The 24,694-nt window shown below is 36.8% G+C and overlaps 1 protein-coding gene across 2 annotated transcripts in view; it reads right to left on the bottom strand.

Moving 5' to 3' along the window:
• LOC143020290 (uncharacterized) overlaps positions 1-22,604 on the bottom strand; it is a 113,868-nt gene extending 91,264 nt beyond the window's left edge. Inside the window, exon 1 of one of the 2 annotated variants that reach the window (XM_076176536.1) lies at positions 22,134-22,604. In XM_076176536.1, the coding sequence (XP_076032651.1) occupies positions 22,134-22,149 (16 nt within the window). In that variant the 5' untranslated portion in view covers positions 22,150-22,604. Of the gene's footprint in view, positions 1-7,886; positions 7,987-22,133 lie in introns of those variants that run through there. The other variant, XM_076176537.1, reaches the window with a different exon arrangement.
• Between the last annotated feature and the right edge of the window lie 2,090 nt (positions 22,605-24,694).

Genomic DNA, 24,694 nt, shown 5'->3' with positions numbered 1-24,694 from the left:
ATGTTTTTTTTGTGTTATCCTCGGCATTTGTAATTGTTATTTCATGTATATTGATTCAATGCCAAATAAAATTACTTAATTACTTACAGTCTACAGTGTTCAAACCTGACAGAAACCGAGTTTTTGCCTTGTTTGCACCAATATCACGGAAGATAGAACGAACACTTCTGCTCGGAATATCCCACTTGTTTAACATTTCATCAAACTTCATAGAAATGTATTCTTCGGTGAACACAAAGTTCATTCGCTCAAATTCCTCAGTAATGGCATGAACAGTGAGACTCAGCAATGAAACACCTGCGGAGGTTTCTGGCCATACGTCTGTTGTAAAAACAGAATTGCAGTTCAGTTTGTTTTCACTTACATTTTTTTTTTCATTTTATTGAATGCTGACTTGTACATTTCATTGCAATTCATGGGTAAGTAAAAATTGTGTTGCTTCACACATTTCAGTCATCAGTCTTATGAAACCTAGGTCTTCCAATTGAGTGAATGACAAATCGTCCAATACTAGCATCACTGCAATGATCCTATCAATATATTTTTATTTTGAACTTTTATACATATATCTATATATTTAGAAAATCTGACCACTATGTTGAGAAATATCCTCATTTTCAAATAGCGGATGTGGATATCCGATACATCTCATACACACACATACATACACACACACACTCACACACAGGAGGGAAATAGCTGTCGATCACGAGTCCAACACGTGATCCAAAGACCAAGTGAATACACACACACACACACACACACACACACACACACACACACACACACACACACACACACACACACACACACACACACACACACACACACACACACACACACACACACACACACACACACACAGGAATGATAATAAATAGAGAATAGGAGACGGGACCCAAAGAACGTTGTTCCTTTCCTGTATACTACAATTGAGTAAATACAATTAGGTAATTAAATACATACGCACACACTCATCCGCCTACGCGCACGTACACGCGCACATGTGTAAGATCATGGCATTACCTCATAGATCGGGCCAAATGAGCTCTGAGCTCTCATGGAAGTTAATAACTATCGACCACGAGTCCAACACATAATCCAAGACCATGGTGAATCACACACACACACACACACACACACACACACACACACACACACACACACACACACACACTTTCAACGAACGGACGGCTTGAAGAACGTTCTGAAGAAAAGTGACGATTGTGGATCCCAACGCAAAGAGAAGTGCCTTTTTGTATTTACAGGGTGGGGGGGAAATTGCTCGTGGGGTAGTGGGAAAGTAAGGAAAGAGGAGAAGGGGAGGGATTGCTGGGGAAATGGAAGGAAATGAGGAAGTAGAGGACTTGGCCCAAGCAGACCGCCGAAAAGTAAACAAACGACCGCAAGCCCAACTGGAAGACGACGAAATGTCTAATAAGAATGTAAAGATTAGAAGTATAGATAGGAACAATACAGTAGAAAGTGATGAGAATATTTTCAAGGGATTTAAAGAGGGTGGGGGGGACACAAACCCCCCCCCCCCGACTGACAAGACTAGAGGAGAAGGTTGATAAGGTGATCGAGGACTTGGAGAGTAGGTTAGGTCATATGAACACCATTTTACAAAGGGTTGAAAGATTGGAAGAACTAGAAAAGGCGAATAAAAACTTAACTGATGAAATAGAAGACCTAAAAAGACAGTTAAGAGATGTAAAGGTGGAGAATGAGGAATTGAAGAAGAATAGTAAAGAAAACAGAGAGACAATAGCTAAAGAAGCTAAGAATTGGAAAACAACCCAAGAAGGAAATAAGGTTTCATTCACTGACATAGTCAAACAGCAATTGAAAGAACATACTGAAGACTCAGTTATTAAAGTGATGAGACAAAAGGAGAATATAGTAAGAGATTTAGCAGACAAGAAGAAATGTATAATTATATTAGGAATGGAAGAGAAACACAACAAGAATCAAAGAGGAAAATGAAAAAGTAAGCCAATTACTAGAATCAGTTCAGGAAGATGAACCAGAAATTATGAAACAAATCGAAGAGAAATTTAGACTCGGAAAGTATAGCACAGACAAGACCAGACCAATTAAGATTAAATTCAAGTCACAAACAACGGCAGAGAATATCTTATCCAAAACAGGGAAACTAGCAACAAGTGAACAATATAAAAAGATATGGATAAAAAGGGAAATGAATAAAGAGGAAAGAGAGGAAGAAAAGCAGAAAAGACTGGAAGCTAAGGCAAAAAACGAGAACAGAACGGAGTCAGAGAAAGAGAAATTCTATTGGAGAGTAGTGAACATGAAACTAAGGAAGTTCGACATACAAAAGAAAAACATAAGGGAAACAGAGAACACAATGGAAGTGGCAGAAAACTAAGAGTGTCTTACACAAATATAGATGGATTAATAACAGGATTGAATGAGCTGAATGATTATTTGAAGGAAAAAGAACCGGACATAATGGGAATTGTAGAAACAAAATTAAAAGGCCCACTACCACCCAACAGTGTAGGACATGATAGTTATGTTCCTGACTAAGAAGGATATAAACGTGAAAGGTGTCACATATGGAAAGAATACAGTAGAGATGATTATGATAGAAGTGGAAGACAGAGATAAGAAGAGCAGAAAATTTGTGATAAATTATGTGCCTCCAAAAACAGCCTCATGGGAGGAGAGTGAACATAAAAGTATGTTAGAGGACACAAAGATAACATTAAATAAAATAATGGAAGATGGAGGAAGAATAGTTATGATGGGCGACTTTAATTGCAAAGAAATCTGCTGGGAAGAAATGACAGTAAAGGGTGGAGACGACTCATGGGGAAACGCTCTACTTGAGATGATTATTGACCACACAATGACACAATGGATACAGGAGAACACTAGGTATAGAAATGAAGAAGAACCATCGAGACTAGACTTATTAATTACATCTGAACCTAGAATAGTGGACAAGATTGAATATAAAACACCAATAGGTAAAAGTGACCACATATTGATTGAACTGGAACTTAATGAAGAAAAATATATGAAAAGAAATGAACAATATAGAAAAGGAAGAATGATGTATGAAAAAACAAACTTTGATAAAATAAGAGAATTCTTTCAACAAGAAAACTGGGAAGAAATATACAAAGAAGAAACATCAGTGGAAGAGAAATGGAATATTTTGACAAACATTTACAAAAAAGGAGTGGAAAAGTATGTCCCAAGCCAAAAACAAGAAAAAGAATATGTAAAATGCTGGTACAACAAAAGTTGTAGGGAGTTAAAAGACAAAAGAGACAAAGCCTGGACCAGATAGAAAAAAGACAGAAGACCTGAAAAATGGAAAATATATACCGGTTATAAAAATGAATATGTACAAACATGCAGAGAGGAAAAGAGAAAATATGAAAAAGACGTCATAGAAAAATGTAAAGATCAACCAAAACTATTCTACAGATTTGTAAACAATAAACTGAAAAACAAACAGGACTTGGAGAAATTAAGACAAGGGGGAGTTGAATACACTGAGGAAATGGAAATGGCGGAAATTATGAACAAACATTTTAAACCAGTGTTTACAAGGGAGAACATACAACCTGAAGAGATTGAATGGAAAGAGAAAGTCCCCCCTATAGAAGAAATAGAAGTATCAAAGAATGAAATATTAACACACTTGAGTAATCTTGATGTCAGAAAATCGCATGGACCAGATGAAATAGCAAACTGGATTCTGAAAGAATGCAGGAATGAACTGGCAGACAAAATACATAGCATAATAAGCAGTTCCTTAAAAGAAGGAAAAGTTCCAGAAGATTGGAAAAAAGCAAATATAGTACCTATATATAAAGGAGGAAATAAAGAAGAACCTACCAACTATAGACCAGTCTCTCTAACAAGTACAATAGCAAAAAATTGTGAAAGAATTATCAAAAGTAGATGGGTAAAATACTTGGAAAAAAACAACGTACTAAATCCAAGGCAATTTGGATTCAGACAAGGACGATTATGCGTCACCAATTTAATATGTTTCTATTCAAGGCTAATAGATATAATACAAGAAAGAGATGGATGGGCTGATTGTGCATTTCTAGACCTAAAGAAAGCTTTTGACAAAGTACCACATAAGAAGTTGCTTAAGAAACTAGAATCTGAAGGAGGAATACAAGGTAAATTACTAAATTGGATGGAAGACTTTTTGCAAGAAAGAAAAATGAGAGTAGTGATAAGAAACCAGCACTCAAAATGGAATGAAGTAATAAGCGGTGTCCCGCAGGGAACAGTTCTGGCCCCAATAATGTTTGCTATATATATTAATGATATGGATGAAGGAATTGAAAGCTATATGAGCTTCTTTGCAGATGATGCAAAACTACTGAAAAGAGTGAAAACTGAAGAAGATTGTGAATCACTACAGAGAGATCTAAATAAAGTACAGGAATGGAGTAGGAAGTGGGAGATGGAGTTCAATACAAAAAAGTGTAGTATAATGGAATTTGGAAAAAGCAAAAACAGAATAACAGGTAATTTGGGAGAAGAAGGAATAAAAAAAGTAGAAAATGAGAAGGACCTGGGAGTCATTGTTATGAATAATATGTCACCTGAGAAACATATAAATAAGATTTTTGGAGAAACTTATAATTTAATAAGAACAATCAAAGTGGCATTTACATACCTGGATGAAGAAATGGTGAGGAAAATCCTAATCACCCTGATAAGACCAAGATTGGAATATGCAGCAACGATATGGTCACCAAGTAAAAAAAATGTATTAAAAAAATTGAAAGAATACAAAGAGCAATTACAAAACTGGCACCAACACTCTCAAAACTATCATATGAAGAGAGACTAGAAAAACTTGAACTACAGACACTAGAGCAAAGAAGAGAGAGAGGAGATTTGATAGCTATTTACAGAATCATGAAAGGAATAGAAATTACTGATAGAGAGAATCTGATAAAATGGGATGACAGAAATACAAGAGGACACGGAAAGACAATAAAAAAAGACAGCTATAGAAGAGATTTGAAAAAGAAAAGCTTTCCTCACAGAGTAATAGACAGTTGGAACAAGTTAGATGAGAAAGTGGTGTGTGCAAAAACAATACATGAATTTAAAAATTGTTTAGATAAAATGAGAAATGAAGACGGGACCCTACGAGCATAGCTCCCCTTCCCGTAAAATACAACTAGGTAAATACAACTAGGTAAATACACACACAACTGGAACTTAATGAAGAAAAATATATGAAAAGAAATGAACAATATAGAAAAGGAAGAATGATGTATGAAAAAACAAACTTTGATAAAATAAGAGAATTCTTTCAACAAGAAAACTGGGAAGAAATATACAAAGAAGAAACATCAGTGGAAGAGAAATGGAATATTTTGACAAACATTTACAAAAAAGGAGTGGAAAAGTATGTCCCAAGACAAAAACAAGAAAAAGAATATGTAAAATGCTGGTACAACAAAAGTTGTAGGGAGTTAAAAGACAAAAGAGACAAAGCCTGGACTAGATGGAAAAAAGACAGAAGACCTGAAAAATGGAAAATATATACCGGTTATAAAAATGAATATGTACAAACGTGCAGAGAGGAAAAGAGAAAATATGAAAAAGATATCATAGAAAAGTGTAAAGATCAACCAAAACCATTCTACAGATTTGTAAACAATAAACTGAAAAACAAACAAGACTTGGAGAAATTAAGACAAGGGGGAGTTGAATACACTGAGGAAATGGAAATGGCGGAAATTATGAACAAACATTTTAAATCAGTGTTTACAAGGGAGAACATACAACCTGAAGAGAATGAATGGAAAGAGAAAGTCCCCCCTATGGAAGAAATAGAAGTAACAAAGAATGAAATATTAACACACTTGAGTAATCTTGATGTCAGAAAATCGCATGGACCAGATGAAATAGCAAACTGGATACTGAAAGAATGCAGGAATGAACTGGCAGACAAAATACATAGCATACTAAATAGTTCCTTGAAAGAAGGAAAAGTTCCAGAAGATTGGAAAAAAGCAAATATAGTACCTATATATAAAGGAGGAAATAAAGAAGAACCTACCAACTATAGACCAGTCTCTCTAACAAGTACAATAGCAAAAATTTGTGAAAGAATTATCAAAGGTAGATGGGTAAAATATTGAGAAATAAACAGTGTTAAATCCAAGGCAATTTGGATTCAGACAAGGACAATCATGCGTCACCAATTTAATATGTTTCTATTCAAGGCTAATAGATATAATACAAGAAAGAGATGGATGGGCGGACTGTGCATTTCTAGACCTAAAGAAAGCTTTTGACAAAGTACCACATAAGAAGTTGCTTAAGAAATTAGAAACTGAAGGAGGAATACAGGGCAAACTACTAAATTGGATGGAAGACTTTTTGCAAGAAAGAAAAATGAGAGTAGTGATAAGAAACCAGCACTCAAAATGGGATGAAGTAATAAGCGGTGTTCCGCAAGGAACAGTTCTGGCCCCAATAATGTTTGCTATATATATTAATGATATGAATGAAGGAATTGAAAGCTATATGAGCTTCTTTGCAGATGATGCAAAACTACTGAAAAGAGTGAAAACTGAAGAAGATTGTGAATCACTACAGAGAGATCTAAATAAAGTACAGGAATGGAGTAGGAAGTGGGAGATGGAGTTCAATACAAAAAAGTGTAGTATAATGGAATTTGGAAAAAGCAAAAACAGAATAACAGGTAATTTGGGAGAAGAAGGAATAAAAAAAGTAGAAAATGAGAAGGACCTGGGAGTCATTGTTATGAATAATATGTCACCTGAGAAACATATAAATAAGATTTTTGGAGAAACTTATAATTTAATAAGAACAATCAAAGTTGCATTTGCATACCTGGATGAAGAAATGGTGAAAAAAATCCTAATCACCCTGATAAGACCAAGATTGGAATATGCAGCAACGATATGGTCACCAAGTACAAAAAAAATGTATAAAAAAAACTTGAAAGAATACATACAAAGAGCAATTACAAAATTGGCACCAACACTCTCAAAACTATCATATGAAGAGAGACTAGAAAAACTTGAACTACAGACACTAGAGCAAAGAAGAGAGAGAGGAGATTTGATAGCTATTTACAGAATCATGAAAGGCATAGAAATTACTGATAGAGAGAATCTGATAAAATGGGATGACAGAAATACAAGAGGACACGGAAAGAAAAAAAAAAAAAGACAGCTATAGAAGAGATTTGAAAAAGAACAGCTTTCCTCACAGAGTAATAGACAGTTGGAACAAGTTAGATGAGAAAGTGGTGTGTGCAAAAACAATACATGAATTTAAAAATAGTTTAGATAAAATGAGATATGAAGACGGGAGCCCACGAGCATAGCTCCCCTTCCCGTAAAATACAACTAGGTAAATACAACTAGGTAAATACACACACACACACACAAATGTTAACATTGTACCAATATATAAAGAGGAAACAAAGGAAGAACCAACTAACTATAGGCCAGTCTCACTAACAAGCACTATAGCCAAAATTTGTGAGAAAATCAAGAATAGATGGGTAAAACACATGGAAGACAACAATGTAATAAACCCAAGACAATTTGGGTTCAGACAAGGAAGATCATGTACCACAAACTTAATATGTTTCTACTCACACGCACGCACGCACTTACATTCATCGTGTTTACATCACTTGTTTTACAACGCAATATATTCTATGACGAAGTAGATATTGATATGAACCTAACAATTTATTACGTTAATATTTTATTCTTTTGTTTGCACCTTATTTCGCACATACTGTTGGATCGAGCTTAGACCTCGTTTTCTATGAATGTTATCTATATCTGGACTGAGGAAGGCAGGAAACACCTCATTATGTCACTTACGGTTTCAGGGTCTATTTAAGGAAGCCTTCGGCAGATATGAAAATAAACTCTGTAACGTCATACCGTCGGTTTGGTTAGGGTAAGTGCGAGGAGATGCGTTCTGTAATAAATACCGTATATAAATAAACATTTTATATATAAATATGTAAATATATACAAATATATAAATACATATAAATATATGAATATTACGTACATAAACATTTTGGTCTATAAGCGAATGAATAGACAAATGAACAGATGAATTGATCAATGAAATCCTTTGAGTGCTATCAGATCATTGCGCATTCTTTTCATACTAACTAAAGTCAATTATTTTTCTAAATATAATTTTCAAAAGAAGTTTTAGGCATCCTCTCTCCTTGAAGGTTTCTGGGTAAACATCCAGTAAAAATGTACTTTCATAGCCCGAAGGACCTGGACAGGAGCGACTTGATTCAAATTAGCCAACCGCCCATGCAAAGTCAACGAATTCCAGTCGATTGACATGAAGATAGTATGCAAATATGCACGAATGCACCTGAAACAGGATTGGTAACTGAAAAATATGCTGTCGGACATGATCCAGCAGAAAGGGCGTCGATTCTCCTGCCATACCTTTTGATAATAAATAAAAGAAGAACAACTAAACTGAATGAAAAGTAGACAAATAGGCATACTACTAAAAGAGAAAAAAACTAAACGAACTTATTCCCAGTTTTTATGAACATTCACATTAGAAAACGAGTGTTAACTCGGCAGAGCCTGAACCTGGTGTTTGCTCAACCAATATACATACAATATATGCCAGTAATGAAAGCGATCATATGTGGAATGACGTAGGATAATAGGGGATTCAAGTGAGGAAAAAACTGCACACGCAGAAAGAAGACGACGCACACACAAGAAGAAAAAAGAATTGGTAAGCAGTGAGTGGCATTGAGGCGACATGGAGGGAGCCGGAGAGAGAAACTGAGAGAGAAACTGACAGAGGAAGTGGGACAGATGAAATACACAAAGAGAGGAAAGGATGCTGAGAGAACGGGGAAAAAGTGAAAGGCGGAGGGAGACAATAGACGGGAGAGGATTCAAGAAAGAACACGAGAAAGAAAAGAAACCAAGAATGTTGTCGAATCGAGGAGGCTGTGGCTCTCTTCACTCGGACGACCTCCCATGCGGTCGGTGTCAAGCGATAAGAGTCCCCCTGCCACAACGGCGTAGTTGCCGGCGAAGTGGCGAAATGGCAAAGAAGAAAATAAAAGACGAAAAGAAAAGAAGAAGAGAAAGGAAGAAGAAAAGACGATAATAAAAGAAGAGATAGGAAGATGAAAAGAGAGAAAAAAAGAAGAAAAGAAAAAGAAGAAAGTTGAAAGGAGAAGGTAGAAGGGGAAGAGGAGAGAAACAGAAAAGAGAATGGGGAGGAGAAGGGAGAGGAGAAAGAGAGAAGATGCAGGAGAATGAGGAGAAAGAGGAGAAGAGGAAGGATTAAGATTAGGAGAACGAGCAGAAGTAGTAGGAGAAGAAGTGGGAAGAGGAGAAAGAGGAAAAAGTTAATCAAGAAGACCCAGCCGAAGAATCGAACCAGTTTGCATCTAGTCTTCGAATTACAATATTTTCAGTGTTGAAACTGATATGGCGATGCCCAGAGTGAATATAAATTTCGGCAAGGAAATCCAGCCGTTGACCACATTTCCTGATTCAGACTTGATAAAGTAACATTACTCGTATATCTAGCTTCGAAACCCGATGATACATTTTACTTTATTTATTTTACTTATTAATTTTCTATCTATTTATCTATTCATTTGTTCGTTTATTAATATACTTATTTATTAATTTATTTTCTTACTTATCTATTTTATCTATCGATTTATTTCTTACAGGCGAATACGGTACGTAATAAAGTTAAGACAAATAACTAAAGAAGAAAAGAGAACAGAAGCCACAAACTAAACGAAACTGAGATGGTGTGGACACGTGACGCGTATAGAATATCATGATGATGGTCACAGTACCTGGAAGGAGACACACAGGTAGGCCTAAATTGAGACGGCGCAGAATTGGAGGTGGACAGAAGAGGAATAGGTAAAATCAACTTGAAAGAAGCAGCACAGGAGAGGAGGGGGACATAGAGACTTGCTCTTGGTGGACCAGAATCAAGTGGTGGTTCGAGATTCAATGGAGGTAGTGATTCATTTGCTTATTTTGATTTTATCTCTCGGTTTAGTTGTTTACTTATCTATCATTTTATTTATTCATTTGCTTACTTGTTTATTCATTCGTGTATTCATTTACGTATTTATCTATTTACCTATTTTACTTATCTTTTGTTTATTCCAGGGGTTCTTAACCTTTTTCTCCAATTCTCCACTTTTTAGTGAGCCAACTCTCCATTTCCCACCACAGCATCGGTGACAACAAGAAGACACCAGAAACAAACAAAAAGAAACAAAAACACATCGATAAAAAAAGAAAAAAAAAGACAGTGGTTCTTCTGTCCGACCGGTCATTACCCACTTGGGAAATCCGTCATTCCCCACCAGTGGGGAATTCCCCACAGGTTAAGAACCACTGGTTTATTCGATTATTCCTTTATTTGTCTGTGTATTTATTTATTTATTTATTTATCTATTTATTTATTTATTTGCTTATTTGTTTATTTACCGTATATATCCAAACAATACTCGAGGTTTTCAGTTCATTTTTTAAGGCTGAATTTAAGAGGTCGACTTTTAAGTGGGTACTGTACTACATTTCGGGGACGAAATTCATGTCTAATCTGGGTCGAAATTTTTATTACCAAAAGCTTAAAGGTCAGATATCAAGACTTCCGTAACTTTTTGTATTTACAGTTTAATGTTCATAAAAAAGCATACTGACAGTATTCTATATAATTCCACCATCTACATCTTATCAAATTTGGCAAAAACAGTTGTTTGTCTTCATCTCATTGCGTCGTCTGCTATTCGAAACAACCCGCCCGTGCGCTTCGGGAACGTTCGGGGAATTCCGCGTTCGTGACGTCACAGTTGCCAAACAATATTGTTATTCTGAGAGTGCATCGTATCACTTTTGCATTGTCAGTCGTGTGTCGTCTCTTGAGTGTCTCAATTTTTTTTATTTTATTTTCACAAAATTGTGATAATAATGGTGTACTGCGTTGCCGCAGGCTGCAACAATGGTAGTGGAAGTGGGAGGAGTTTCTTTCAATTTCCTACGGAGCCAGCCCGACGATCGGAATGGATAGAAAGGTGAACAGAGCAGGCAAAAGACCGGGCAAACTGTGGGAGCCTTCGAAGTTTTCAGAACTTTGCTCTGACCACTTCGAAGAGGAATGCTTCGAAATTAATCTAGCGTTATCGATTGGATTTATGGAGAAGACCAGGAGACATCTAAAACCTGATGCCGTGCCCTCAATTTTTGCAGCTACTACAAAGCATTCCACGCCGAAACCAAAAAAGAAAAGTAGGAGGTCAGCGTTTGATAAACGCCGGAGGCTTGAGGTACCGTAGGCAGTTTACTTTTTCTGACTCCATGCATCATGTGCATGCGTTAGGCTTAGGCCTATGTCAGAGAGGGCTTGTTATAAATTCCATGGACATGCAGGATGGCCTATATAGGCCTAGTGAATTAAACTGGCCCTGAAGCCATGGACCGGAGCAGTGGCGGTGCCAGGGGGGGAGGCTTGGGGGGGCTTTAGCCCCCCAAAAAAGTGGCCAGCCCCCCATTAGCCCCCCCAACTGAAATGAGCAAATTGAAAATTTAAAACACTCATTGAAATAAATCTATTAAGTGGAATTTTTAATTGCCAGGGCTAAAGATTTGTCAGCCATTAGTGCTAGCCCTACCATTAACCCCCTCCCCTTCTGAAATGAGGATAATATATGTGTATTATCATATTACTATTAGCCCCCCAAAAATTTGCTCAGCCCCCCCTTAGCCTCCCCAACTAAAAATTCCTGGCGCCGCCGCTGGACCGGAGGTATAAAATATTGCAGGTACCTACAAAAGACACACTAAATCAGATGTAGTGTCTGAAAGACAATCGCGAACACGGTTTAATCATTGAAGCACTAACTAGGTTGTGTACAGCAGCAGTATTGCCATCACAACATATACATGATAAAGAGTCAACAGACTAGTACATGGTACATGACTTTGTAATCAAACTAACAGTGATTTCATAAGTCCACATTGCTTCCTGATATTTATATCACATGTCATTGCGTTCACATCAAACTTGGGGATATTTGAAACCACAGTATGTATAGTCCTCACTTCCCACTGTGCACGAATTCGTGAGACTGCACAAGATGGCAAAACTTTTCTGTTTTTTTTTTTACCAAGGATGTGGTAAATCCATCTGGTGAAGTGCCGGTAAGCAATATATCTGTATAGCCTGAAAGAAACAACTGCATAAATATTGATAGTCATTTTATGATGTTTTTCCTTGTACATATCTTTATTTTTATGCACTTTACTGTGTTTAGTAAAATAGAAAATACACAGTTGACAGTACTTATTAAAAGATTATTTGGCTTCATTTTATTTACATGTATTCATTCATTCATTCCAGTATTTTAAATGAATAATCTCGATCTTGCAGGAAGAAATGGCCATAAGGCAATTCATATTTAATTTTCCCCCCATGCTTGGAATTTTAGAGAGAGACTGACAAATGATCATCGACATAAAAACAAAGGACCCCATCCCATGCTTGCAATGATAGCCTAAATAAGGTAGGAATAATGCACTGAATTTCATACCAGTTGGTATTCCCAATCCTATGAGAGTGGTCAGATCTTTTGCGTTTGCGTCTAGGAGGGGTGGTAGGCCCATCTTGATTCTCGGCGCCGTCTAAATCAACGTCGCCGTCGAATTCCGTCTACTCCCCCGTGGTCTCGGGTTCTGAATCTGACAAATCGCTTTCCCCTTTTTCTTTGCTATTTTGTTACACCACTTTCTTCATCTTCACTTGCACTGTATTCCGACGAAGAAACGGGCTGCCCTATTATCAGTTCGAACTGGTAAGGCTTTACAATGCGATGTTCGGCGATATCAAACTCCTCTTCCTCTTCTTCTTCCACCATACATACTATCCTTCCGAATTGGAATGCACAATGGGCCATTTTTGCGAAGAAATTTGGATTAAAAACGAGCATGAAGATGAATAACTCGATTGGAATGACTGAGCTGAACTACAGCGCGTTTCTTTGTCCGATTGTTTGGCAACTGTGACGTCACCGCCGGTTCACCAAGCGGCGATTACTGGTACTAATTACTAATCGACTAGAACATCTAGACTTCGGAAAAGTGGTATGTGAGGTGCAATTAAAAGTGAATTTTCTGAATAAATTCTTCTGTAACAGGTAAAAACTTTATTTGTATGTTTTTAAAAAGTACTTTTTCGAGCAATACGATGATTTTTAGCGAATGGTATATCTGTTGATATCTGACCTTTAATATATGTATGAATCGTTACAGAACAAAATTACGAAGATTAGGGGTGATATACGTGTGGTACCGTCGATTGATTAGTGTTTAACCAAGAGCACCTCCAATGGGAGTGATCAGAGATACCCACATAAGAACGATTTGGGAAATAAGAAATCAAGGTATACGCTGCCACCACCCAATCGTCTATATGGATATATCTGACCATAAATGGAAACTGCTCCTTGTTATTCACGTCTGACTCCGTCCCCTTTCCTCAGGTCGTTCGGGGTTGGTTCTGGGTAGCGAAAAGGCCTATGCCCAAGTGGGGTAGTAAAAGAATATAAGTGAAGGTTTTCTATGTGTTAATTATTACACTGAAGCAAAAATATAGTAAGAAAATACAAAAGTATATTGTGGTTTTCTCCAACTAGACAATCTATTGATCCTTACAGTATGAAAAATATATGGGTATGCGAGATATTTAATAACACAGTTTTTGTTTTGCTTATGGGCATCATAAGTAAGGTCACAGGCACGTGGAAAAACGTAGTTATTTACACTCCAACCTTCCGGTCACTGTATAAGTCTACTTACAATATTGTGTCTACCTTCAACCCCGTATTCTTATTAGAGAACGATCACAGACAGAATTGTACTCTAAGGATTACACTCTCATAGCTAATGTATATATGCGTGATACCGTCTAACTCCTTTCACGCAAAGTGTTTGTGGAGTACACTCCCTTAAACCCTTTTTTTTCCGTTATCGGGATAGTTTTCGGCATCAGACTCAAAACTTAATAATAATAATATCTACCTACTATATCTGCACTATATCATTTAACTCACATATTGACATTTATTTTCATTGATCTTACAGAGTACACAAACCTGTTATCGGGATAGTTTTTGGCATCAGACTAACTACTAACTACTAACCTCCCCTGTTGTATTATTTCGTAAAACTTCATTTCGCTTCTCAACACAGCCCCTAGCTGCTACAATCTCTCCCTAAACAATTTCTCTAGTGGAATCCTGAAATGAAAGTTGGACATTTTTCCTATTACTCTTAAAATTAATGGTCCTAGTTTACGCCTCTGTCCGAACGTGTCATTGACGTCACGGGTGGGCGGAGCTACGGTGCGCCCGCTATGTTCGAGAACATTCTAATGTCGTTTCCAAGATTAGTTGAATCAAAGTCAGTTGAAATATATTTGTAGCTATCTCCTATTGTATGTTTTTCTTCAATGATTGTAGTAAGGCTCTTTGCCAACACATCCTGATGGGCAGACACAGAACAAAATAAATCCATGATCTATTAAGGCTCTATTTTCTACTTTGCTTCTTGGTTGAATAAAACCGTCACGACGTCCATACTACCCAGTCTCTCAAGTCAACACTCAAATAAATAGATAAATAAAACGAAATTCCAAAAATAATATCCCCTCAAAATTCCTGTCCTTACATACGCATGACTAAAAATTAATTTTCGGCAATTACAAAATAAAAAATAATCAGTATAAACAATATGGAAAACAAGAGAAAATCATATAAGGTAAGGACAAATACGTTAATTAAAACTGGAGAAAATGTGTTATTACAGAGGCAAAAGCTTCGATAATAACAACAGCGTGTGGCAATACGTTCCAGGTGTAACTAAAAAAATCATTTATTTTTCCTGCTTTCTCTGGATTTGTTAACAGAAAAGTGTGTCTACACTTTGGCTGCCAGAGAGTGTAGGTGAAGTTGTACATGTAATGTTATGCTATACTTGGCTGCACATGTGAAGATAGACATACAGGTAAAGGTACTACTATAGCATGAAGTCTACCACGTGACCCGCGTTCCTCCGAGACGCTCCCCGTACCTGTCCATCAAATACATAAAAAACGTGACCTGTCCACATAACCTGACCTAACCTAACCTATTTGTGTCAGTCTTAGAAGATGTACGAAGTGTGTATCGCTAGAATAAATGTATGGAAATATATGATAACATGTTTATTTTTACCTTTCTTCCTTTAATATGAATGTAATTAGAAATCCAATTATCTATTTAAGTCATTCCTAGGATATGTACAAATTATGTGTTTATCGCTAAAAAAAAAAAAAAAATGTATGGAAATGGTGGGATCCGGGCCGGATAGCGACTGTCAAAACAGCGACAGTCATAATAGCGGCTTCATAAGGGCGACGTAATCAGGTGAGCGACTTTCAAAACAGCGACTGTCATAATGGCGACCGCATTATAACAGCGACTGTAACAATAGCGACTTTACTATCAACCGGTCAGAATGGTCGCAGACTTATGTTTCAATTGCTTGTGTTTTCGTGTTTGTATTTACGTGTTCAGTTGTGTTTACTTTGTGAGATAGGTTCAGAATGAAATATGCTCAAAAGGTCACAGACTTATGTTTCTATCGCTCATGTTTATTTGTTCGTGTTTATATGTTTATGTTCACTTTGTGAGATAAGTTCACTGAAGTGAATTTACTGGTCGGTCGCTCGGTCGTCGGTCATAGTAATGTTTGGGTTGTTAAGACTTGAATACAAATGGCGAAAGCCGACAAGAATGTGAAGAAAAACACCATGTGAGGTCGAAGCCTATATTGGTAGTACAACGTTTCGCTCGTTAGAGCTTTATCAAGAACACTGATATTGGTGCTCACAGAATGTCCCACTACTTGAATATTACTTAATTAGAATAATGGAAGGTCGGCAACAACAAAAGGAACCAACAAGAAGACTAATCCTCACCCTGACACTTGAGCCGAGTAATATTCAAGTAGTGGGACATTCTAGCAGGACAATCAAGGACCTTACAAAACAGCAGAACAAAAAGGACGCACGTTGGGGCAAATCCAATCCTTCCTCCCTCCGTGGGTTGGTGTTTTCCCCCCACCCCTTACCCACCCCACCCCTCCCTTGCTCGAGACCTTCCCCCGTGGTCCTTCCGGCTGACTATATGGCTTTCTGTTGTTTGGCTTGACTAACATTTTTCTTTTTTAAATCATGTGACATCTATAGCTAGTCCAAATAAAATGTTGTTTTCGATTCCCTTTAGGTTTCAATTTTTTATTACTGAGCAGTTTCATGCAGTTGATGCGATGATGTCGCTGTTATGACAATCGCTCTTATAATACAATCGCTATCATGTGGTCGCTGTTGTGATAGTCGCTGTTTTAAAAGAGTCGCCGTTGTGAAGTCGCTCTATTGACAGTCGCTGTTATTACAGTCGCTATTCGGAACCCGAGCCGGAAATGGTAGACATCATGGTAGATCTCACGCTATTAAGTGGTGGACCTCACGCTATAGTAGCACCGACATAAAATTCTAGGGTCAACTTGTATTGGAGGTACGTGAAAAATTCTAGATTTTTCTGGCTACAAATTAGGGGTCAACTTTTAAGTGCTATTAAATATTACTTGGGTATATACGGTACTTATTTGTATATATCTACATTTATTGGTTTGTTTACGTGTCTATTTGTTTGTTTATTTTGGTGCCAGCTAGTAACAGACTATTTTAATCCACTTAGAGGCAAAACTGGGTCTGGACTGAGATCCCGTTTTACTCCAAATCCAGCTCTTAGCTGAGTAAAATATCCTGTTATTATCCTGGATCAGCGGGAGAAAAGAACACCACAACCTTGTCCCCTGTGTGTCGTAAAATGAGGCAGAGCGTGGTAAGGAAAGGGTCCACTTTTTTTTTTTTTTTTTTTTGTCACCCATGAAGAGCCAAGGCAAAAAGTACGCCATAAATAGGCTACCTACCCCCTCATAAGGGGGAACGGTAATTATTTTGAATATTTCCCGAAGTATCCAACATTTTTATACCTGTCTGACAAACTGAAGTGCAGTCCTTTTCATGTTAAAGACCTCTGAATTTCGGAGAATCCCATATTTAGAAAACGACCTGTCTATGTTTAATAATAATTTGTGTGTCATCTTCTTCAAGGCTGTGAAGTTGTGATGTATAATTTATTACCAATCTGTTGCTCGTGAGCACCACGATCTTTCTTAGGTGAGAAGCCTACGCCAGGAGGCGCTGAGTAGCTGCGGCCGAAGCCGTCACCTTTGCACTATTATGCTCTTGGATTATTGGGGCATGTAATAAACAGTCACTGCTGGGAATCGGAGAGAAGTGAGGGACTCAAACCCATAACTACGTGAAAGTGAAACCAGCACGCTTCCTATTACGCCACCAACCTTCAAAATTCGTCGTCTATTTTTTTTTTTTTTTTTAATGATCTTAATGATAAAAAATTCGGGTCACGAGACCAAACAGCATCAGCTATTATCGACTGTATGCTAGCCCGTATGCTCTCGGATCACACGTTCATACTGCAGTTAATACAACGAAAGAGCTGGTGTTCAAATTGTAAGACTTATATATTCGTGAATTATATCTGCAAGCAATTTGAAGATTCTGTGGATTTTACTGTCTTACTGATTCTGACTGGACTGCCCTCATAACTACCCAAAGACAATTTAATATTCGCATGGTCACCGAATCTCATTAAAGACATTGACAGATTGGAAAAACTACAACGGCGAGCCACAAAACTGATTCCAAATATCAAAAATAAATAATACGAAAGTCGACTAAAACATATGTATCTATTCCCCCCCCCCAAAAAAAAAAAAAAAAGCGTACATTCAGAAGTGACTTGATACATGTCTTTAAAATTCTAAAGGGAATGACTTCAAAAGTGACGAAATTTTCACACTGAATGAGAAATGAGAATCCGATAAGAAATGATGGTCCTAAACTGCCAGGAAATAGATTTGATTTGGAAGTGGGTAGAAACAACTTCGCCAACCGTGTAGTTAATGAATGGAATAAACTCCCTGCAGAGGCAGTGCAATGTAGTTCAGTTCGAAGAATTAAGATTTGTTTAGATAAATACCTAAGCAAGGTGCTCTAATATCTGCCATTTATTTTATATTATTTATTGGTTTGTTATTATTTGTCTGTTTATTATTTCCTTGATTATCATTTATTATTTATCTAACTATTTATTATTATTTACTATTTGCCTGCTTGTTTATAATTTAACTTTACCTATTTATTTACTTATCTATTATTATTTATATCATTATAATCTTATTTGTTAATTTATATATATATATATATATATATATATATATATCTATTCATCATTATTATATTTTTTTGCGTCCGACCTAGTTATGGACCAAACGGTCTCCTGTCGGCATGCTCCTTTGTAATCCTTTGTAAAACTCTGCCGGGCGCCAACTGTGTTATTTACAAGTGACTTGGTCACTGAATTCTTGTGAACACGTCGTTTGGCTGCCGCGCCCTTTGATGAAGGCACGCGTGTCCTACGCGTGTCCTTTCGAGGAGTATGTCCGAAGGAGACTTTATTGTCCCTAAGAGTTCCCGTCCATTTGTTTCGTTAGATGACTCGTTAATTTGTTTACTCGATTGTTCATTACATAAGAGCATAAGAATGAAGGAAACTGCAAGAGACCATAAGGCCTACACTAGGCAGTTCCTTGTCCATTACCACCTGTCATTCCCATCCATAAATTTGTCTAACCTTTTCTTAGACCAACCGATAGTTTCAGCGCTCACTACATGGTTACTAAGTCTATTCTATTCAATGACCACTCTATTGGTAAACCATATCTTGCCTATTTACTTCTTAATTTCTTTTTATCTTATTTGTTTTCTGTTTTATTTATTGAGCCATTTTTTTTTATTTTTCTTCAACCAATCTTTTTACGGACCGGTGATGAGAGACTGCTCGTGGTCTTGCGAAATGGACGTCGGAGAGCATCACCTCCTATCCACTAATTTTTAAATCAAATCAGTACTTTCATGCATCTGGAAGTGCAGCCCCGAGGATCCGGTTCTCGATCTCCGGACCGAACCCAAGATCTCTGTTAGCTCTTTACTACTTTCACGGGGGCGATTGACAACTTATGACTGTTCCCTTCCTCCTGTTAGCTAGGAACACAAACAAACCCAGACTATTGCCGGTGTGACACTATGCGGCCAGAATATGAACAAGTTCGATTAGCTTGATAAAATAACCTGGCGATAGCCAGAACTTGATGTAACGATTGCCATCTCCCTCTGGTTGAAATACTATCATAACCTTTTGGGTTTAATGACTCATAAGGGAGACTGCTTTAGCCAACAACAAGCCGCAACGATGGCGCTGGACAGTGTGACACCGGCATCGTACAGCGCAACAGCCCTCCAGTTCTTCTCATTAGCCTATGAGAAGGCTCGACGACCGTTGCTAGCTATCGTGGAGCTGCACGTTTCAGGTCAGTAAACTTGAGACATCTACTATAACTGTAGGTCTTTTGTCGGCATGGTGTAGCAATGCAACGCATTGTAATTAATCCGTTGTCTGGTATGATGCCGATCAATATAAAGCAACTCAAACGTCCTCACGTCCGTTAGCACATCATTTCTTTCGAAATGTAAGACTCAGCGTACCTGAGGACATTTCTACCCATGTATAAACAGACCCACGGCTTAAGTCCGAGTACAAGTACAGTATTCGAACAAAAGGAGGAGAGGGCGAGGTATGAGAAGAAATTAGCACTTATGTATTTGTGGGGAAGATCCGTATAAAAAACTTATCTCGAGTCTGAGATATTGCAGTCTTCTATATACATAACCGAAACTGTATATATTTTTTTCTACATATAAAAAGGTTTAAGATTTAACAATTTATTTTAAGCACTATTTTATCTGGAGTATGAAAAATTAATCTTACAGAAAATAATATGACAATCTAATCAGCCTTTAAACACATACGTGTCTGAGGTTTATTAGATCCAGTTGTCATAAATGTTCTTTTAATTTGTCGACATTTTTAGATGAATATTGATATTTTGATTTAAGGTAATTTTGATGTATTAACAATCAAATTATTCTTATTTCAAATGCCAAATAATCTGATTTCTTCACTAATTTCAAATAACATAATTATTCACTGTAACTGAAACTAATACCTCTACAGAAATTTAATAAATGTTTTTATTTTTTCTAGGTATTGCATTCTCAGAGGCTCAGGGAGAAGCCACTACTTCTTCCCTGTAAAAATAAATAAATAAAATTAAAAAACAATAATTTTAGACTAAATATGACATATTTTAATAGCACATCTTAATCGAGACTATGCTGATGGATAGATAATGTGTCAATTGTAATATGTAAAAGTTAGATTTTTCACTTGTTAAGATTAGAAGAAATAAAGAAAGTTATTATAATAGTTATTAATAATTAATTTATCAAAATATATGATTATTTTTCATTTAATTTTTTATTTACTGGACTTATTTTATTTTTAGATTAAAATGTAAAACTTACTCAAGTCTATGTACACTGTTAATGCAAAATATTTATTGTTCCTTTGTGCTTCCTGATAAAAAAATTAATATGGGTCAGGCATAGTAAAGAAATAATAATAAAATGGCCTAGAAAGATGAAACTGAAAAAATGTCAGCAGCAGACATAATGAACTAGATTTTAGTGTACCTACTGCCTAGGCCTAGTATCAAGGTTATATAATTATCTATATATAACCTTGGCTAGTATTAATTGCCTGTCCTCCACTGTTGTTCAGATTCAATGCCAGCTAGGCCCTACACCATATTTATAGCCCGAACATGTTTTAATTAATAGGCCATAGCTTGACCACATTTCAAACCTAATTTATAAGTTATGAACAAACCCGTTTTAAAAATAGACCTGGGTCTACTTACTAGAAATAAAGTGAGCTAGACAGATTCTAATATTGTCCAAATTCTTTCCATCAAAATTCTGCTGTAAGCTCGCCAACCATAAGCGTCGTCGATCTTCAAAGCTTTTCCCAATCCAAACCTTGATTTTTAATAACTTTAAGGAGTCTGTAAAACTGCAGTTCTTTCTCTCTATCTGACCTATTATGGCATCCCACAACTCTACAGTAATTCACCATTGTTATTTAGATTTATCGCGAAAGACACAATGAATAAATGACAGGTGAGCACGTTAAACAGGTCAGGCAAGCACGTTTGTTTACACTTCAACGCCTTCAATATGGCCGGTTTTCGGTTTGGTGACGTCACGTGAAAGGCCTCTATAGTTTCATCGGTAAAAACTGCGTACATGGACCCGTTTGCAATTAGCTAGTTTCAACTGTTTGGAAGGATGGTTTTCTTTGAAATCCTGCTATGTAACTTGGTATGTACTCTTGGCACTTTTGCAAAAATAAATAGATGAATAGAATAAATAAATGAATAGACAAATAAAGATAAATAATCGTTTCAGATAAAGTAATTAAAAGATGGCAACTTCCACATTAGTATTATTCAAATATAGAATAACAAAACTTAGATTTATCAAAACTTGTATCATCAATTTTGATATTCTTACCACTATATCCTTAGAGTTCCTGATTTCATTCTTAAACATATTTAGAACGCTAGTTGTTTTCATCAATTGCGAGAATTAACTTGTAATCAACTACCCAGCTCTGTACTTAGACTTAAATTATTTGTACTATCATTTCTCACTACTCGTACTTAAAAGTTCGAATATCGTCACATGTGACCCAAGCCCAGTATACATGTTGGTAAAGATCACTGTAAACATGGTTTTTCTTTCATTTTTAAAGTAATTTAGTTTTCGAAAAATGAAGAGGTGACCATGTTAATTTACCCTATATAGAATATGAACACATCTGAGTACTTGACAAAACTTTTACGCAGTTTTCCTCAACACATACATATATCACTGCACAAAAATGTGAATATACAAAGTCTCACTGGGAGTATACTAAGTCAAACTAAACCTGTACTAAACCTTACCTCTGTTACTGTCCATGGCGTGGTAGCTTTTAGTGTCAGAACACAACCCTATATCATCCACGTGCGAAGCTGGTTCCAATAAACCACACACAATGAATAAATAAATAAGTGAATAAATAAAAAGTAAAAAATGAACGAATCTGATTTGAATCTTCGCGTTTACGGAAGGCACCTCATCTCAGGACTTGCACCTGGGCGCGTGGCGAATTGAGCGAGGTCTAGCCTATGTTCCAGCGCGTTGCAATCATACGCACAACTTGGGGCGCAAGTCTTTGGCCAGGTGGGCGAGAGTCCATGGGACGAGGGAGGAGAACTAAGCGCTCCGGCACCAGGTTGAGTCTGTGATGTCAGGGTCACGAACAATCAATGTGTTCGGCACAGGGAGACGTCGCCTTCACTCCTGTCTCTATCCTCCCTCCACCTCCCACATTTCATCCCTCATCCTATCTCACTCCACTCTGTCACACTACCTTCCCGCTGTCCCTCTCCACCTGCTCTACGCCAGCCACCACTGTCCTCGTGTTCCTTCTACTTACTTAACTCTTTAGATTTATGTATAGGATATGTGGACGCTTGTCTCAGGGGCTCCATATCTTTATTAAATTTTCCTTTTAATTAATGTTTTTCGCCTATATAGTTTCTTCTGGTTTATCTTGCAGCGAGGGTTTTCAGAGGTCAATTCGCATTGCATTGTAAGGGGTAGACATCTGGTTGACCACGTTTCATACACACAAGTGGAACACATTTTCTCATTTTTTTTTCTTCTTAGTCAAAACTTATTTTGTGCAGAACCTTGAAATTAATGTAGTTTCTAAATGTTCCTGTATTTTCGTTGTTGGTCTGCTATGCATTTTTTGTATGGGAGAGCTAAGGGCAAAATACATCAAGCCAAATGAGTAACAGAAAAAAAAATGAATACGAAATACTGAAAATGCAATTATGCGAAATGATCCGCCCAAGTAATGCACTGATATGAAATGCATGATAAGAAGACCATATCGAGTATAATGGGAGACAGCAAATTCACCCAGGTATCATCTCAAGAGGCTTTGACTCTTATCTGAAACTGTTCTCCTGTATCTTACTACTGCTCTTTCAGATACAATTAACCATCAGTATTTCCACCTATACTCTATCAAACTGACAAGCCCCCATTGGATGAGCTGCTGCGCGGGATTCACTGAAGTACTAATAATTCTGTTGCATGACTTGTCGATCTCGAATGTCATCTGTACCACTAGGCTGAAACTGGATAGGCTCTTCCGTTAAAAAAAAAAAAAAAAAAAAAGTGTATTTAGCTGGGTTACTTAATTGTAATGGATGTGGATTGGACACTCATACAGGGTCCTGTCTCAGGGTTTCTATATCTTTGTCAAAAGTTTGCTTTTAATTCATGCTTTTCGCCTAAATCGTTTCTTCTAATTTATCCTACAAATTAGTGTGTGTGTGTGTCATTATTTCCATTGAATGACAAACTTGATATCATTTACGATTCGTACGATAACGTTAAAACGCTTGTAAATGTTATTAGAGCAACTCCATCTTGACAAAATGTGAGCCCAATCATTACATTTAAAAACATTCTGAAAGCATGCAATCTAGGTTACGTGTAATGAGACAAATTTTCTTCTTCGTCGTATCCGATAGTAAACCTCATATTACCCTACTTCCACTCACACACACACACACACACACACACACACACACACACACACACACACACACACACACACACACACACACACACACACACACACACACACACATTACTGAAAGAAAGAGGAAACATAGTAATTATGGGTGACTTTAACTCCTTTGGGGAAATATACTACTGGATATGACAATTGAATACACAATGACTCAATGGGTAAAGGAAAATACCAGATACAGAAATAATGAAGAACCGGCGAGACTAGATTTGATATTTACGTCAGAGCCTGAAATTGTGGATAAAATGGAATTCAAGACACCAATTGGGAAGAGTGACCACATACTAATAGAGTTCAAACTAGAAGAACAAATTTATTTGAGAAGAAATGAGAAACATAGATTAGGAAGACTAATGTACAACAAAACGGATTTTGAGAAACTCAGAAAATTCTTTCAAAATTTAAATTGGGAAAGCTTCTTAAACAAAGAAACAAAGATGGAAGAGAAATAGAACACACTAAAAGAAATTTATAAAGGGAAATAGACAAATATGTACCAAAGCAGAAGCAAGAGAGGGTGTATATTAAGTGCAGGGTACATCAACAACAAATGTAGTGAGGCTAAATATAAAAGAGACAAAACTTGTAAAAGACGAAAAAACAAAAAAAAAAAACAATAAACGAGTAAGTGGCAAATATATATCAAACTAAGAAATAAATATGTAAGAATACGCAGGGAAGAAAAGAGAAACTATGAAAAGACATAATAGACAAATGCAAAGACCAACGTAGATTATTCTACAGGTATGTGAAGGGTAAACCAAAAGATAAACAAGAAATAGTGAAACTGCGTCATGGGAATGACGAATATATAGATGTAGAAATGGCTGAAATTATGAACAAAACATTTTA

Source organism: Oratosquilla oratoria, chromosome 39 (assembly GCF_046742065.1).
Source record: "Oratosquilla oratoria isolate Oo_2021 chromosome 39, ASM4674206v1, whole genome shotgun sequence".
Classification (NCBI taxonomy): domain Eukaryota; kingdom Metazoa; phylum Arthropoda; class Malacostraca; order Stomatopoda; family Squillidae; genus Oratosquilla; species Oratosquilla oratoria.
This window is presented reverse-complemented; position numbering and strand designations above follow the sequence as displayed.